General features: G+C 64.6%; 3 protein-coding genes across 5 annotated transcripts; 2 read left to right on the top strand and 1 right to left on the bottom strand.

Moving 5' to 3' along the window:
* Positions 1–266: 266 nt before the first annotated feature.
* On the top strand, positions 267–2,602 carry PPP1CA (protein phosphatase 1 catalytic subunit alpha). Its single transcript, XM_042881949.1, has 7 exons — positions 267–360; positions 775–906; positions 989–1,219; positions 1,510–1,614; positions 1,692–1,915; positions 2,088–2,222; positions 2,302–2,602. The coding sequence occupies exons 1-7, from the start codon at positions 306–308 to the stop codon at positions 2,410–2,412; spliced, it is 993 nt and encodes a 330-aa protein (XP_042737883.1). The 5' UTR covers positions 267–305; the 3' UTR covers positions 2,413–2,602.
* Positions 2,447–4,647, bottom strand: RAD9A (RAD9 checkpoint clamp component A). Of its 3 annotated transcripts, none has more exons than XM_042881946.1 (11): positions 4,545–4,647; positions 4,402–4,472; positions 4,206–4,325; positions 4,015–4,129; positions 3,846–3,945; positions 3,669–3,778; positions 3,494–3,600; positions 3,356–3,420; positions 3,172–3,276; positions 2,857–3,061; positions 2,447–2,774 (listed from the first exon to the last, which is right to left on the bottom strand). In XM_042881946.1, the coding sequence occupies exons 1-11, from the start codon at positions 4,576–4,578 to the stop codon at positions 2,676–2,678; spliced, it is 1,131 nt and encodes a 376-aa protein (XP_042737880.1). In that variant the 5' UTR covers positions 4,579–4,647; the 3' UTR covers positions 2,447–2,675. The 3 variants fall into 3 exon arrangements, with proteins under 3 accessions (XP_042737880.1, XP_042737881.1, XP_042737882.1); XM_042881947.1 differs by having other exon boundaries at positions 2,857–3,058; XM_042881948.1 differs by having other exon boundaries at positions 4,218–4,325.
* Positions 4,648–7,244: 2,597 nt separating this feature from the next.
* On the top strand, positions 7,245–15,072 carry CLCF1 (cardiotrophin like cytokine factor 1). Its single transcript, XM_042882171.1, has 3 exons — positions 7,245–7,540; positions 12,162–12,328; positions 13,479–15,072. Exons 1-3 carry the CDS (start codon positions 7,513–7,515, stop codon positions 13,968–13,970), a joined length of 687 nt encoding a protein of 228 aa, XP_042738105.1. The 5' UTR covers positions 7,245–7,512; the 3' UTR covers positions 13,971–15,072.
* The last annotated feature ends 454 nt before the right edge of the window (positions 15,073–15,526 follow it).

The following is a 15,526-nucleotide window of genomic DNA, read 5'->3' as shown; positions in this document are numbered from 1 at the left end:
CAAATGGCACAAGTGACGCAGGTGGAGCCCGTGGCGCGAGTGGCACCGCTGGTACGCGTCCCCGCGGAGCTCCCCACGCGCGTCCCCGCGCCGCGAGGGTAGCAACGGCCTCCGGGCAACGAACGGCACGGCACGGCCGTCCCGGCAGCGCCCCGTGGGAGCGCGGAGCCGCGACGCGCCTCCGCGGCCTCCGATCCGGCAGGGGGCGCCCTCCCCACCCGCCGCTCGCCCCGGCCGCTCTCTATGGCTGCGGGGCCGGGGCCGGGGCGGGCCGGGGCCGGGGGGGGAAGCAGCGTCCGGCGGCCATGGCGGACACCGAGAAGCTCAACCTCGACTCCATCATCGGCCGCCTCCTGGAGGGTGAGCGGTGGGCTTCGAGACGACCTTGGGCGCGGCTAGGGGCGGGAAGGGCCGGGGTGTGCCGCGAGAGCTCTGCCTCCAGCCGCTGAGCTGGAGGGCGGGGGTGAGAGCCGGGGCCTGCGGGGAAACGTGGGCCGTGGGGAGCAATGGCAGTATGGGGGCTGCGGGGCACCGGGGAGCTGCGGGGGACCGGGGTGGCCGTGGGGCCTCGGGGGACTGTGGGGAGCCGGGGGGTGGGGGCCGTGGGGGGGCTGTTGAGGGATCCGGGAGGCTGTGGGAAAGAGAAGGGCTGCGGGTGAGCGGGGGGCTGTAGAGAGCCGGGGGCCCTGGGGGCTACGCGGGACTGCTGGGACACAGCCGTCTCTGGGAGCTCCGGGGCTGGAGTGGGTTTCGCTGAAGGCCACCCCTGCACAGTGCAAGGCTCACGGCCGGGGAAGAACGTACAGCTGACAGAGAACGAGATCCGGGGGCTGTGCCTGAAGTCACGGGAGATATTCCTCAGCCAGCCCATCCTGCTGGAGCTGGAAGCCCCCCTCAAGATCTGTGGTGAGCAGCAGGCCGGGGGGGGACGGGAGGGGGGTGGGCTGGGTGCCAGCGTCACTGTGTGTCCCCTGTGATCCTCTGACAGGTGACATCCACGGGCAGTACTACGACTTGCTGCGGCTCTTTGAGTACGGGGGCTTTCCCCCCGAGAGCAACTACCTGTTTCTGGGTGACTACGTGGACCGGGGCAAACAGTCGCTGGAGACCATCTGCCTGCTGCTGGCCTACAAGATCAAGTACCCTGAGAACTTCTTCCTGCTGCGTGGCAACCATGAATGTGCCAGCATCAACCGCATCTATGGCTTCTATGATGAGTGTGAGTGCCACACCGACCCCACTGCTGACAAACAGGACTGCCCCCGCCTTCTCACCCCAGTACCAACCCCATACATGCAGTCAGCCTAAAGTCCCCACTGCCGTCCCTGTCTGCAGCTCTTCCATCTCCTGCAGACCTCATGCCCCCATCCCAGCCACCCAGCAACCCCTCCCACCCCCCTGGAGGGTTCAATGCCACCCTGTGTGCAGTGTGGGACATGGGGGGGTGGAGAGGGTGGAGCACAGCCTGCAGGAAGGGCTCCTGTGAGCACCCACCCTGCTGCCTTACAGGCAAGCGGCGATACAACATCAAGCTGTGGAAGACCTTCACCGACTGCTTTAACTGCTTGCCCATTGCTGCCATTGTGGATGAGAAGATCTTCTGCTGCCACGGAGGTGGGCACGGGGCTGGGGCTGCTGCCTGGGTCCAGAGGCTGCCCTACAGCATAACCTGATGCTCCTGTCCCATGCAGGGCTGTCCCCTGACCTGCAGTCGATGGAGCAGATCCGGCGCATCATGCGACCCACAGACGTGCCCGACCAGGGCCTGCTGTGTGATCTGCTCTGGTCTGACCCTGACAAGGATGTGCAGGGCTGGGGCGAGAACGACCGCGGTGTCTCCTTCACCTTTGGGGCTGAGGTGGTGGCCAAGTTCCTGCACAAGCACGACCTGGATCTCATCTGCCGGGCACACCAGGTACTGGGCTCAGGCCCCACCCAGGCTCCACACCAGTGGAGTTTTTCCCAGGAGCGGACATTTACACTTGAGGATGTGGTCGGGCTCTTTTGAGGGGGATGCTGTCCCCTGGGGGGGGTTTGTGGGCCCCGTGCACAGGGCACAGGGAGATCTGAGTGCTGCCGCCCCGCAGGTGGTGGAGGATGGCTACGAGTTCTTTGCCAAGCGCCAGCTCGTCACCCTCTTCTCTGCACCCAACTACTGCGGGGAGTTCGACAACGCAGGCGCCATGATGAGCGTGGATGAGACTCTCATGTGTTCCTTCCAGGTGAGTCAGGGCTTTGCTGGGGAGGCGGCAGCATGCAGGGTTCTGCCCGCAGCCCCCCCGCTCACCCTCTTCCCTGCAGATTCTGAAACCGGCAGACAAGAACAAGGGCAAGTATGGGCAGTTCAGTGGGCTGAACCCCGCTGGCCGCCCTGTCACCCCGCCACGCAACTCTGCGAAAGCCAAGAAGTGAGTGCCCGTCACCAGCAGCCCCAGCACCAGGTTGCTCCTCTCTCCATTTGTTTTTTTATTTGTAAGATCCTGTCCCCTCTGCCACTTTCTACTGTACCAAATGCGCCCTCTGGGGCAGGACCTGCCCTTTGGATGGCAGTGGAGGCAGGGCAGGAGGCTTTTTTGGGGAATAAACTTGTAATGGGTCTTAAGATGTGGGTTTGGGATTATCCTGCATGGCCAGACAGTGCCAGCTGCTGCGCTGTGGCATCGGAATGGGGGCTCTCAGCACTCAGCATCGCTGTCTTCTGCCAATACCTCCTGGCTGGGGGCTGGGCCAGGCCCCCTTGGTGTCAGCACAGAACCAAAAAACAGCGAGCGGAACTTGGGGAGTGAAAAGACACAGGGTCAGAGGTCCATGCCAGTCCTCTACCCCCTCCCCCCCCCGTCAGTGCCCATGCCACACCTTCTTGTGAGGGGGTGTCCCTGGCACAGCTCCATCCTCCTCCTCCTCAGTGTCGCTTTTTGCAGGGTGAGGTGTGTGCAGGGAGAAGGTGGGGCTGGGGGGTGCCCCTGCCTCCCCTTCACAGGCACTACTTTCCAAGGCCACCATGTAGGTCTCAAGGTCATCAGCAAAGTCATCCGAGGGGGCAGGTGGGTGGGAGACGCTGCTGGAGGGGACAGTGAGTGAGTAAATGTCAGGCAGCATTAGGACTGTACACCAGTCCCTACTGCTGGCAGCATGGGGCCATTCACTCTGATCCTGTCTGATGGCCGTTACCCATTGGCGGCAGGGGGTGGCTGCGAGTCGCTCTCTGGGTCCAGGAGGGTGGCCAGGACAAGGTGTGCCTCCATCAGGGAGTCATCCAGGCTGAAGATGGCTGGCCTGGGGGCACACATGGACTGTGGGAAGTCCTGAAGGATGGGTCTGGGTGAATGAGGGACACTGTGGCGTTGGCTCCTACCTGCCGGGCTCATCATAGTGGATGGTGAGGGGCAGGCTGGAGGCCTCGGCGAAGCTCAGGAGCCCCTGGGGGGAGATGGGGCTTAGTGGGTCTGAGGGGCCACCGGAATGTGGGGCATAGGGTCACGGTCACACTCACCCTGAACTCCTTGAGACAGAAAGTGATGCAGGAGCCGGGCACCACTGCCACCTCCTGGAATTCATCCGGCGCCAACCACAGCTCTGTCACCATGGCCTTGCCAGGCTCTGCAGTGCAGCAGTCAGCGCCAGCTCCAGCAGACCCCTCCCTGTCCCTGTGCCTCATCCCCACTCACCACTGCCCTCCTCCAGATGGCTGCGCAGCCCGATTCGGCCCCCAGCAGCAGCTCCCAGCGTCACCTCTGCCAGCGTCTGCGGGAAGTGCACCACCGCCTCCGCCAGCACCCTGCAGTGAGGGCACTCAGCACCATGACCCCCCCAGCGGCCCCCACCCCACATCCCCCAGCACTCACTGTGCAGGAGCACGCAGCCGGCTGGCGCAGCTCTGCGTGTCGAAGATGGCCTGCAGCCGCTCACACTCCTGGAAGGCCAGCTGGTGGGTGCGGGTGACACCTGCAGGACAGCCTCATTAAGCCGTGCTGTAGCCCCGTGACCCCCCCAGTGCTGTCACCTCCCCCTCACCGTGCTTGCAGTGTAGCTGTAACACCAGGTGCCCAGCACAGGGCCGCAGCACCACCAGGCAGCGCTCCACCGACTTGTCCAGAGTTGGCAGCGAGCGGAACACACCCAGGAAGGACTGGGGATAAGGACAGCATCACTGCCTGTCCCTCCTGGAGGCACAGACGTAGGGAGGACCTGGGGGAAGTCTGCACCTTCATCAGCACCTTGCAGCGGGTGCTGGGGGGGCCTGGCTCGTAACGCTGGAAGAATAGCGGCATGAAGAAAAAGGAGGCAAAGGCGGAGCGGGAGGCACTGGCGGCACGCAGGGACAGCTGAGGACGGACAGGGGGTGGCACCGGGCACCGGGGGGCGCCACAGCCACGTCCCGGCATCCCCCTGTGCCCATACCCCAGTGTCAGAGGGCTCCAGGTAGAGGTGGTCGCCGACACGGGACAGCGCGTGCACGGCATGGCCGAGGGCTGTGGGTGGAGGGGGGAGGTCAGATGGGGGCAGACGGCACCCCGCGGACCCCCTCCGCCTCTCCATCCCACCTTTCACGTTGCCGCCTTCGATGACGCACTTCATGGCGACGGGGATGCGGGGAAAGCACGTGGAGGGCCGGCCCGCCAGGCCGCGCCCCCCACCCCCTCGGGGGGCCGGCTGGTGGCCCCGCCTCTCCCCCTCCCCACGCCCGGTGGTCGCGTCCGCCTCCCGCAGCGCCCCCCCGGCAGCGCCCTGCGCGGCCCCGCCCGCCCCTGCGCCCCCACCGGCCCCGCGGAGCCCCGGCCCGCCTCACTGCCGCGCTGCGCCGCCACCTTCCCCACTCCCGCGCCCGCCGCACTCCCATTGGGCGGAAGCTCGCCTTCTTCCCGCCCCCGCCGGCGGCCCATTGGTGGCCCCAGCCTCGTGACGGCGTCCAAGCCGCGGGCATCGCCTCACGTGATACCGGGGGCAGGGCCTCACTCCCAGCCCTGCCCCCTCCGCCCCTCGGAGCGCTCGGGGGCGGGCCCTCTTCGGCCGGCCCGCTCACTATTGGGTGGTGGAACACAGGCGCCACCGCGAATTGGAGAGTGGCCGGAGCGACGTGCCGCGTAGCCAATGGGGCCTCGAGGAGCAGAGGCGGGGAGAGGCCGAGTGCGCTCCCCTCAGGCGATGGGGACTCGTGGGCCGGGTGGGGTGCCGCACAGCGCCGGCCCGGGCGCGGTTTACCCCTCAGGCCCTCCGCCTCAGGCGGGGCTTTCTCCGGGCCTCTCTGGTTTCCCGCAGCCCAATTTCGGTGCTGCGCCTTTCCTACTACCCGGCGCGGAAGGGCTCCTCAGTTGTCTGCAGTGCCTGTAGGTGAGTGCCGTGGGCTGGCTCTGCCGCCGTGGGTCACGCTGTGCCTTCAGCCGTGCTGTGCCGTGGGCCGCAGCTGCTCTTCTTCCTCCTGCTCTACCCACTGGGCCCTGAGGCCTTTGGGCCCTCAGCAGCTCCCCACCAGTTGTCCGCAATGCAGGGGGGGCCGGGGCTCCCCTGTGCACCAGTTGGAGCCGGCTGCCTTCCTCAGTGCACAATGGAGAGCCTCCCAGCATCCGGGGCTGTGGGTGTTTGGGGTCAGAACCCTTCCTGGTACTGCAAAAGGTCGTCGGTGGGAGGCGAGGGCGAAGTGGCTGCCGGTGCCGTGGCCGTGGGCAGGGGCACGGCTCTCCTGAACCTTCATTCCAGGGGTCTGAAGGCTGAGGGGGAAAACACGCAGCCAGAGCACAGTGTGTCAGCAGGCAGCTCTGTCCTGGTGGCCAGGGGGAGGTGAGCAGCTCCCCGATGCTGTGGGGCGAGTCCCTGGGATCCCCTGGCACGTGGGCAGGGGCAGCGGTATCATGCTTGTGCCTGCAGCTGCAGCCCTGCCGGGCACTCCCCAACGCTTTGGGGCAGCTGGCAGAGGTGGGAACATTCCCCTCAGCACTGGGGCTGCCGAAGCTTTGCCCTGCTGCAGAGGGGACGTGTAGCAGCGCTGCTGTGTGTGGTTCACAAGGGTCTTGTCTTCTGTCTGTCCATCCTGGCCGTGCGTCTCCACCTGGCACCCAGTGCTTCGTGTACACACCGGGGTGCCGGCCCCGCATCCCCAGTATGAAATTCCCCCTTGTTTGCTGCGTGCCGATGGCAACCAGAGCGGCGCTGCACCTTCCTGGGGCTGCTCCTCCACGCTGGCTGCTGGCAGCCGGCAGCCCCACGGGGAGATGCTGGGCGGGGGTGAGAGCAGCGGGAAGGCACCTGGTGCACGGGGCAATTACCGGGCTGTGTGTGCTGCCCTTGGCTGCAGTCACCTGCTGGCCCCGCTGCTTAGTGCTTCCCGAGGGGCTCCGCCCCGGGGCTCACTCACCTGCCTCTGCCCCTGAGCTGCCAGCAGAAGAAAGCAGAGTTATGCCGGTGGTCCGCGTAGCCGTGCCTGTCCAGCCGCGCTGCCCCGTCCCCCTATTTCCCGCCCTCCCTGCCGCCTTTCCACCCCTCCGCCGCCTCTCTCCGCCTCCCCCCCTCCCTTGCCTGGCACCCCCCGCCCCCCCTCGTGAGCCATCCCCTCTCCGAGGCGGTGAGAGCACTCAGGCAGCCCGCAGCCCCTGGCCTGCCGGCCCCGGGCCCCCGTGGGGAGCAGGGCCGACAAATGGGAGTGTGGAGCTCGGACCCGGCGCGAGCAGCCCCACGGCACCCCCAGTACGGAGGGCGGGATCCCCCCCCGATCCCGTGCTGCTGCCACCCCCTGGGTTGCCCCCATGGATTTCCGAGCAGGTAGGAAGCAGCCCCCCACCCGCCACCCTGTCCTGCTCCCTATCGCGGCCACTAACAAAAGGCAAGAGGCAGCCAGCACCTGGGGGGGTGATGTGGAGAGGGAGTCACTCCCCCCCCCTCACCCCGTCTACCGCAGACCCCCAGTACTTGGGCTTTGCTCCCTGCCTTGGGGGAGCCTGCTGTGGCCACAGCCTCCCCAGCATGCCTGGGGAGCCCTGGGGGAGTCTCGGGGAGAAGGAGGGGAATGAATGGAGCCCGTTCTTGTGTCCAATTGCATCAAATACATTCTTGAAAGCAACCTGGTTCTGCTTAACACTTGAATTTCGAGAGAGAGAGGAGAAAAAAAAAAAAAAAAGAGGGAAGAAAAAAAAAAGAAAAAAAAGAGAGGCAGCAGCTTGGAGAGAGGGTGTATGCAAGCTCGCGTTTTTTTTATTCTTGCATTCCTGGACACCAATCAAAAGAGCAAATCAAGGGAGGTGGAAGGGGGAAAGGCAGCAAGCAAGGGAGCCGGAGCGTGGTGCGAACCGTGCACACACTCACACACCAAAAACACGCTGCCCAGACTGCTTCTGCCACCTAACACTCAAGCAAACACAAACCAAAACAAATAGGGAGAGAGGAAAAAAAAAAACCAAAGGAGAGCCGGGGCAGAGCGGAGCAGCAACCTCGGCCGTGTGTCCATCGGTGCGGGGCTGAGCGCTGCAGCAGCACATTGCTGGGCTCCCCACGCCTGCAGACCCGCGCCCTGACTCTACTATGCTAAATGTGGCTGGGGAGCCCCCAGGTAAGAGCGGGGCCATGGGGTGGGGGTCCGCCGCGCCGACTGCTGCCGACTGTAACTCCGTTTGATTCAAACGTCCGTCTGGCTTCGGGATTGATTTAAGGCTTTTCCCCCCTCTGCTCTCGGGGCTTTTTTTTTTTTCTCCTTTCTCTTGTTGCCTCTTTTCCATGCATGTTTGTGATTACCGGGCAGGGAAACGCTGCTTAGCATGGAGAATTAAAACCTGAGACTGACAGAGGGGAGGAAAAAGGAAAGTCCCCAAGCTTGGGTTTTACTCGTGGGGCAGGCGGGCACCACAGAGGGCAATACCCAGTGGGACGTGGTGGCCGCTTTCAGGGTGCCAGGAAATCCCCCCCCTCTGCGGAGCTCCCTCCGGCCACCAGAAGGCTTTGTTACCCTGGGGCCATGGGGAGCCGAGGGCAGCGGGGCTGTCGGGCACGGAAAGGACGGGGAAAAAGTTGGGAAACAACCCTTAAAAGGTCAGACTGTGGGCGCTGGTGGCCCCGGGGCTGGGCACACGAGGCCGAGGCCACGTTTTGTTCTGGCTCCCGTGGAGCCGGAGCCATTTGGGGGGAGCTGGAAAAGCGGGGCTGGTAGCCAGGGGTCTCCTGCTGCTCCCTGATCCCGGCCCGACATGGTGGAGGTGGTGGCAAACCAGTGGCACTGGGAGGCTGCCGGCCGTGGCCTGCGCTCACAGCACGGCCAGTGGCACCAAGAGCTGCTGCCACGGTCGAGGCCGAGAGCAGCCCAGTGACAGCCCGGAGACACGGCTCAGGGCTGCCGTGCTGCTGCCGGGAAGCGGTGTCCCTGCGCCTCGTTAGCAGGCGGCGTGAGGGCACGGTCCTGCACACATCTGGGCTGCATTAGCCCCAGCCCGCCAGCAGCCTCCGAAGGGAAATGCAGAGGGCTCTGCTTACAGGGTTGCGCCGAGGAAGATTTATGCCCTGCTAAGTGGCACGGTGCACCATAAATCACCCCCTGCCCTGTGCCCACCTGCCTCGAGCCGTAAGAGTGAGCCCAACTCCACAGCCCCTTGGGCACCCACAGAGTGCCAATGGACCCATCCCAGCAGGGATGTGGAGGTGTGCCTGTGCTGGCACATCTGGGATGTCCGGCATGCCAGCCCTGCCGGCTCCGGGCATCCCTGGTGACGGGTGTGCACCCATACCTGGCACTGCTGGGGAACGTGTGGCTGGCACAGATCACGGGGATCCTGCCGGAGCCGCCGGCCCTGCCTCTGCCGGTGTGCCCTCGGCACAGGGTGCCGGAGGAAGCTGGCAGCGATGGCAGCGCGTCCAGAGGCAGCAGGGGGTGGGGGGTGGCACGGGGCTCTGTGTTGCCACACGGGCTGGCACCGGGACTATCCGCCTGCCTCCTTAACGGTGACCCCATGCACCTCGTGCTGCCCGCAGGGGAGCCCCCGGTCCCCCCGCTCTTGGCCCCGCAAGCCGTTTCCGCTGCAGGCCGGAGAGGGGCCAGGCTGCCTCTGGCGCTGCGCTGTCCCTGGCTCTGCTGCCGCTCCCAGCACAGCTCCGCAGCCCTCGGCGCTGCTGGGGACACGGGAGGGGTTTGGGCGTCTGCGGTGCCAGCAGGGACACTGAGTGCCTGTGCGGGTATGGGGTGCCGGTGGCTCTGGGTGCCGGTGGGCCGCACAGGGCTCTGCCACCATTGGTGCTGCTGGGATCCAGGTGGGCGCCAGCCGAGGTGTGGGATCTGGTCAGGATTAGGGGCTGAGCCCCCATCTCCGGCAGGAGGGGGGTGACACAGTGCCGCGGGCTGGGGCCAGATGGGAAATCCAGGCCCCGCTAATTACGGCCTCGCTGGAGTCTCCCATGCACGGATGCATTTATAAACACTCGGAGGAGACAGGATGTAAACATTCAGTGTGAGCTGTGAGTACATGCGTGGCCAGGGGGGTGTGGAGCCGGTCTCCCCCTGCACCCCTGTGCTCCTGCACAATTCTTGGCCACCATCAGGGATGCGGCTTTGCTCTCAGTAAGGCAGCGGGGCGGGGGCATGGCACAGAGCCCTGTGGCTGGGGCTGCGATTGGTCTGGGGGCCCCCCCTGCTCCCCACTTGCTTCAAGGACTGTCGAAGCGCAGTGAGGGCAGGATGCGTGCCTCTCTCCTGCCAGCACTTGGGGACTGCAGGGATGCAGGGTGCAGGTGTTGCTGTCAGCGCCATCCTCACGAAGGTGTGTGGGGAGAACCACGCTGGGGGCAGCCAAGGCCACTGCCATTGTCTGCTTGGTCCCCTCTCCTCAGCGCCGTGCTCACGCTGGGACATCCCAGCTCCGTTCCACCTCACAGTGCAGGGCTCTGTTGTCCCTTGGCCGCTAGCCCATCAGATAGAGCTGCTCCCTGGGTTCAGGGGGCAGGGGTCCCCTTTCCCCAGCCCACACTCTGCTTTGCTCAGTGCTTTTGGGAAAGCGGCGCCTGCGGCTTGCGGTCACGCCTGACCCCAGCAGCTCGCTGCCCACTGCGTGCCCGGGGAACAGCTCAGCTTGCACAATGGCAGCAGTCGCTCATGTGGGGTCTGCTTGGCGGGGGGGGGCTCACAGCTCTGCACTGTTCCGCGCCTCCAAGGCCACCCACGGGTGACGTTCCCTGCTGTGACGCACAGGGATACTGTCGGATGAGCTGTCCTGCTGACGCTTGTTGTTGGCCCCCTCAGTGTCCGGCACGTGTGCGTGGGGTGACGTGCGCTGCCAGGGGGGCCACCTCAGCTCTCCACCTGCCCTGGAGCTGCCCTGTGCTTTGCTTACGTGGGCTGGGAGCATCCTGGCCCCGCTCCAGGGACGGTTTTGAAACCCTTGGGCTCTTTCTCTTGACATCACTGGGATCCAGCTTTGCTGGTCTCCTCCTTCCCTCTGGCACAGGGGCAACGCGGCCGCTGCCTTGCGCTGGTGCTGAGTCATTTTCCACCCGAGAGACGGGCAGGGGAGTGTGACTGTGCCACTGTGGGAACCATCCGGGGCCGTGAGGCCACCGCTGAGTGAGCAGGGCTGCACCACGGTCGGGTCATTGCCACCACCGCGGTTGCAGATTCCTTCCGTCGCCCAGCTCTGGTTATCCACGCCCCAGTGCCCACATCCTCATCAATGCCCGGGAGCTACCAGCTCCGTCTCCTTCCCTTTCCCAGCCCCCCCAGCTCTGTTTGCCTTGGCCACGCGGTGCCTGGGGCCGAGTGTAAATCCCACTCTGGAAACCTGAGCTGGTGGTGGGTGAGGGTCCGGCCAGCCCTGCTGCGCCGCGCGGGGCTGTGAGTGCCTGTGCCGGGCTTGGACGCACCAGGGCCGAGCCAAAGCAAACACCCGGGGGCGGGTGAGTCAGCGCCACGCGGCCCCCCTGCCGCCCGTAGCCCACGCTCACACGCTCACTCGCACGCACACAGCGTCGCACACCACGCTCACCATCCCGGGACCAGCAGACCGGTCGTGCACAGGCAGCTTCATGTGGCACAGCCGCAGGCATGGAGTGGCACCCGTGTGGTCACCAGTGTGCGTGCTGCCGTGCGCACGGCGCGGCACGTCGTGGCTGGGATGTCCTGCATGGTGCGCGCTGCTCCATGGTGTTTCCATACACGCTGTGCCGCGTGTGCGTGACGCACATCCCGCTGTGTGCACTGCATGCCCGCAGGGCATCATGCGCCACTGTGAGCCCGGTGCTGGGTGGGCAAAGCCGGGACGCGTGCCACGCACTGGAGCTGGTGCTGCCGCAGCCGGGATGTCCCCGTGGGCCCACGTGCGTCACCAGGACTTGGCTGCTCCTCACTTCCCAAGCCTCCCAGCAGCAATTGACGGGGAGTGGTGACGCACGAGGGCACTGCAGGGCTCCCAGCCGCCCCTGCCTCCCTGGGGAGCCCACTGCAGGCTGTGCCATGCTGAGCTGAGGTCTTCCCAGCAGAGGCCTCAGTAAAGGTTGCTCCGTGCCCAGCTGCCTTCAGCCCTGCCTGGCCCCTGGCTCCCAGCAGGGCAGGGATGGGGACGAGGATGAGATGTGCTGCTGCAGCCCTGCAGGGCGCCCAGCGTGCTGTGCTTAGGAAGGCAACCAAGCCTGCTTCGGCATTGGTGGTAGGTGACTCGGCGTTCCCAAATATAACCCGGGCGTCCCGGCGGGAGCACAGCAAGCAGCACTCACTTGAGACCATATAAAGGATTGTTTCTGCAGCCCATGGTCGGCAGTGCACAGAGTAGAGGCCATGCCGGATGGGCATGGTGGCACTGGTGGGGACGACATGGTGTCCCTGAGGCTCCTGCTGCACTGCTCCTTGTTCCCTGTGCTGGGTGCTGAGCGCTGCCACTCCATGCCCAGCCCTTCCCTGCCTCAGTTTCCCCATATGCAGGGTGGTGATGAGCACACTGGCAGCACAGAGTCCTGAGGTCCCAGGAGTGCTGTGCCAGCACCCAAGGGCAGGGTGGCCCCAGTCACCACATGGATGGAGGAGGTGCCGTAGGCAAACCCTGGGTCTCCACCCCCTGGGGAGCCAGGGGATGTGGGGTGGGCAGTGGAGTGTTACTGGAGCACTGCTGCATCCTCAGCGCCCTTGGTGCCATCGCACCACACTGGGGTGCCCCCGGTCCCCTTGTCAGGAGGGTCCTCTCTGAGGTGCCTTGTCCCCACAGGAGACTCTTGGGGGATCTTTGCCTTTTTGTGTGCCGCACTCTGCAATCTGCCAGCGGTGCCCGCGCTGAACGGCACGGAGGAGCTGGGTGCTGGCCAGTCCATCCAGAAGACCTACGACCTGACCCGCTACCTGGAACACCAGCTCCGCACCCTTGCCGGCACTTATGTGAGTAGCTCACCACTGCCCCTTCCCTTAAACTGCTCATCCCCCCAGCTTGGGGAGACTCCAGCATCCCCAGGGCACGGCACTGGGATGTAAGTGGGAGTACACCTGTATACATGAGACTGCGTGTTTCCACCCATGCTGGAGGCCAAGGAAATGCCTCATCAGACAAGGGCAGTGGCCAGGGGAGCCTCCCTGTGCCGGAGGCCCTGGACTCTGGTCCTGGCACAGGGTGTGAACATCTTCACACCCCTGGCTCCTCCCCCCCACCTCTCCTTGCCTGCCAGTGGCACCGGCCCAGGTGGAGGTTTTGCTGTCTCTGCCCTGATCTGCCTCCCCTTGCTGCTGATGATCATGCTGTGGGAATGGTGAGGGTGGAATTGCTGTCTCGACATTGCTGGTGAGCTCTGGCTAAGCTCTCCTCGTTGCCTCATCTGCATAGAGGCGGTGGGCAGGTGGGAGATGTGGATGCAGACACCTGGAATATGGGTGCATGGAAGACTGGGGACCTCCATGGTGCTCAGGGACATGATGAACTTGGGGACATGGAAACCAGGGGCACAGTGGGGACAAGGTGACATGTCCAGGTAGGGGATGTGGATATGGACACCTGGGATGTGGGGGAGCATGGTGAACGTGGGGACATGGGGGCATGGCACTGAGGGACATGGTGGGCAGGGGAATGTGGAAACCAGGGGTAAGATGGGGACAGGGAGACACGGTGGGCACGTCCAGGTAGAGGACACAAAGGTCTGGGACGTGGGGTATATTGTATACAGGGAGACTTGGGGACTGGGGGCATGAAGGTTGTGGAGATCTGGAAAATTCTGTAAAGGAGAATGTGGTGTGCAGGGAAATACGGAGACAGGAGAGGTATCGGGCACCCATACCTGGGGAACATGGAGACCTGGGTTGTGGACACCTGTGGTTGCGCACACGGGGAACTAGGGACATGGAGGGCATGGAGACCTGGGACGTGACGGGCAGTGGGATCTGAGACTGGAGACACGGTGGCATGGAGACTTGAGACGTGGTGTGCAGGGGGACGCAGAGACCTGGGGTGTCTTGGGCATTGGGCGCAGAGACTGGTGGTGTGTGGGACATGGGTGCCGGGGACACGTCGGCCCCCTGTCAACTCCTCCCCTCCTTGCAGCTGAACTACCTGGGCCCGCCCTTCAATGAGCCCGACTTCAACCCCCCGCGGCTGGCGCGGGCTGAGCGGGTGCCCAGCGCCACGGTGGACTTGGACCTGTGGCGGGGCCTGACGGACAATGCGCGCCTGGCAGCCAACTACCGGGCCTACAGCCGCCTGCTGAAATATCTGCGTGGCCTGGACGGCCAGGTGGGCACAGTGGAGCTGCGCCATCGCCTCGGCCACTTCTGCTCCAGCCTGCAGGGCCTGGTGCTCAGCATCGCCGGCGTCATGTCTTCCCTGGGCTACCCGCTGCCCGCCGGCCCTGCCGGACCCCCGCCCTCCTCTGGCACCCCTGCAGCCCCCAACGACTTTCTGAAGAAGATGGATGACTTCTGGCTGCTGAAGGAGCTGCAGACGTGGCTGTGGCGCTCGGCCAAGGACTTCAATCGCCTCAAGAAGAAGGTGCCGCCAGCCGTGGTCACACTGCGCATCGAGGCCAGGGGCTTCTGAGGGCCCCCGCCCTGCTGAGGGCATCCCCACAGCAGTGGCCGCACACATGTCACCACTTGGCCTTCATGGATGGGGATCGCTTTAGTGCCACCGAAGCCACTATCACCACTTGGCCTTAACAGATGGGGATCCTGACCCCAGAGTGCTACCAAAGTCACCCCACATATTCCTCACCACCTCACTGTGCCTTGAGAGAGATGGAGTTCCCGATCCCAAAATGCCACCAAAACCACTCCAAGTCCCTTCCGTCACCACTGTGTGTTAAGGGACAGGTCTTCTCATCGTAAAGTGACACCAAACCCACTCCATATCCCCACTGTCGCCACTGATTTAACAGGTGGGGCTCCAGACTCTGAAGTGCCACCAAAGCCATGCCATGCCTTTTCTATTCCCGGAGTGTCATCAAAGCCACCCCACATCCCCAGCATCACCACTGTTCATTAAGGGACCGGTCTTCCGATCCCAAAGTGGCATCGTAGCTTTCCCATGTCACCACTGTGCCTTAACAGATGGTCTGTCTGTCCCAAAGGGCCATCAGAACCACCCCAAATACGTACCATCATATTGCCGTGCCTTGACAGATGGGATTCCCACTTCACCAAAGTGCCACTGAAGCCAGTCCATGTCCCCACCATCACCTCTAGGTCTCAAGGGATGGTGATCTTGATCCCAAAGTGCCACTAAAGCTACCCAGCATCCCCCCGTCACCACCGTGCCTTAATGGATGGGGCTCCTGACCACAAAATCCTAAGGGACAGGGCTCCCAGACCCACAGACCTCCCCACATCGCCCCGCAGTACCTTAAGGGACAGGCACTCAGCCCCAGAGGGTTCCCATGGTGTCTCATCACCCTGCCATGCCTCGGGGGACGGCCTCCTGCCCCCAACTGCAGCCAGTGCCGCCCTGCTGTCACCTTGCAGTGCACTGACGCAAGGGGTGGTGACACCGTGGCGTCCCCGTGGCCGCGCTGTGCCACCCATTACCCTGTAGGGCTGGGAGCCACGCTCTCCTGGCCCGCCCCCCGGCAGCAGTAAGCCCCGCTTCGCCACGAACGGACCAAACCCTCCCCTGCATAGGAATAGGCCCCGCCCCCAGCGCAGTAAGCCCCGCCCACCCGCCAGGAGCACAGCTGGGTGCCCGAAGCTCCGCCCCCGTCACCACCGTTGCCTAGCAACCCGCGGGTCCCGCCCACTGGCCCTGGGGGCGTGGCTTGTTCTGGGGGCGGGGCCGGGGCAGAGCCCCAGGGCCGCCGTCTCGGTGCGTCTATGCGTGTTTATTTATTGGAGATGTTATTTATTAGGGTATTTATTGCAGAAGATCTATTCTTGTATTAACAAATAAAAGCCTTTCTCCAGTGCCTCTGCCCCCTGGCCCGTGTCCCCCCGCAGAGGGGCCCTGAAGAGCTGCCCATAGGGACACGGCTGTGTGGGCCCTGCCGTGCCTGGAGGGGCCCGTCAGCACCGCTTCCTCTGTGCCCCCACAGCCCCACTGAGGATGGGGTTTGGCGGCAGCACCCCATAGAAGCCTGCCACGTGCCAGGGTGGAGGTGGGGGGTT

Source organism: Lagopus leucura, unplaced genomic scaffold (assembly GCF_019238085.1).
Source record: "Lagopus leucura isolate 7727_CA_CO unplaced genomic scaffold, USGS_WTPT01 Super-Scaffold_100033, whole genome shotgun sequence".
NCBI lineage: Eukaryota > Metazoa > Chordata > Aves > Galliformes > Phasianidae > Lagopus > Lagopus leucura.
This window is presented reverse-complemented; position numbering and strand designations above follow the sequence as displayed.

Excerpts from the sequence above, each read along its gene's own strand:
- PPP1CA (XM_042881949.1), top strand. The coding sequence starts at position 306 with ATGGCGGACACCGAGAAGCTCAACCTCGACTCCATCATCGGCCGCCTC. Across the intron at positions 907-988 it reads AGCCCCCCTCAAGATCTGTG|GTGACATCCACGGGCAGTAC; the intron begins GTGAGCAGCAGG and ends ATCCTCTGACAG. Across the intron at positions 1,220-1,509 it reads CTATGGCTTCTATGATGAGT|GCAAGCGGCGATACAACATC; the intron begins GTGAGTGCCACA and ends GCTGCCTTACAG.
- RAD9A (XM_042881946.1), bottom strand. The coding sequence starts at position 4,578 with ATGAAGTGCGTCATCGAAGGCGGCAACGTGAAAG. Across the intron at positions 3,421-3,493 it reads TCTGTCTCAAGGAGTTCAGG|GGGCTCCTGAGCTTCGCCGA; the intron begins GTGAGTGTGACC and ends ATCTCCCCCCAG. Across the intron at positions 3,062-3,171 it reads CCACCCCCTGCCGCCAATGG|CAGCGTCTCCCACCCACCTG; the intron begins GTAACGGCCATC and ends TGTCCCCTCCAG.
- CLCF1 (XM_042882171.1), top strand. The coding sequence starts at position 7,513 with ATGCTAAATGTGGCTGGGGAGCCCCCAG. Across the intron at positions 7,541-12,161 it reads TGTGGCTGGGGAGCCCCCAG|GAGACTCTTGGGGGATCTTT; the intron begins GTAAGAGCGGGG and ends TTGTCCCCACAG. Across the intron at positions 12,329-13,478 it reads GCACCCTTGCCGGCACTTAT|CTGAACTACCTGGGCCCGCC; the intron begins GTGAGTAGCTCA and ends CCCTCCTTGCAG.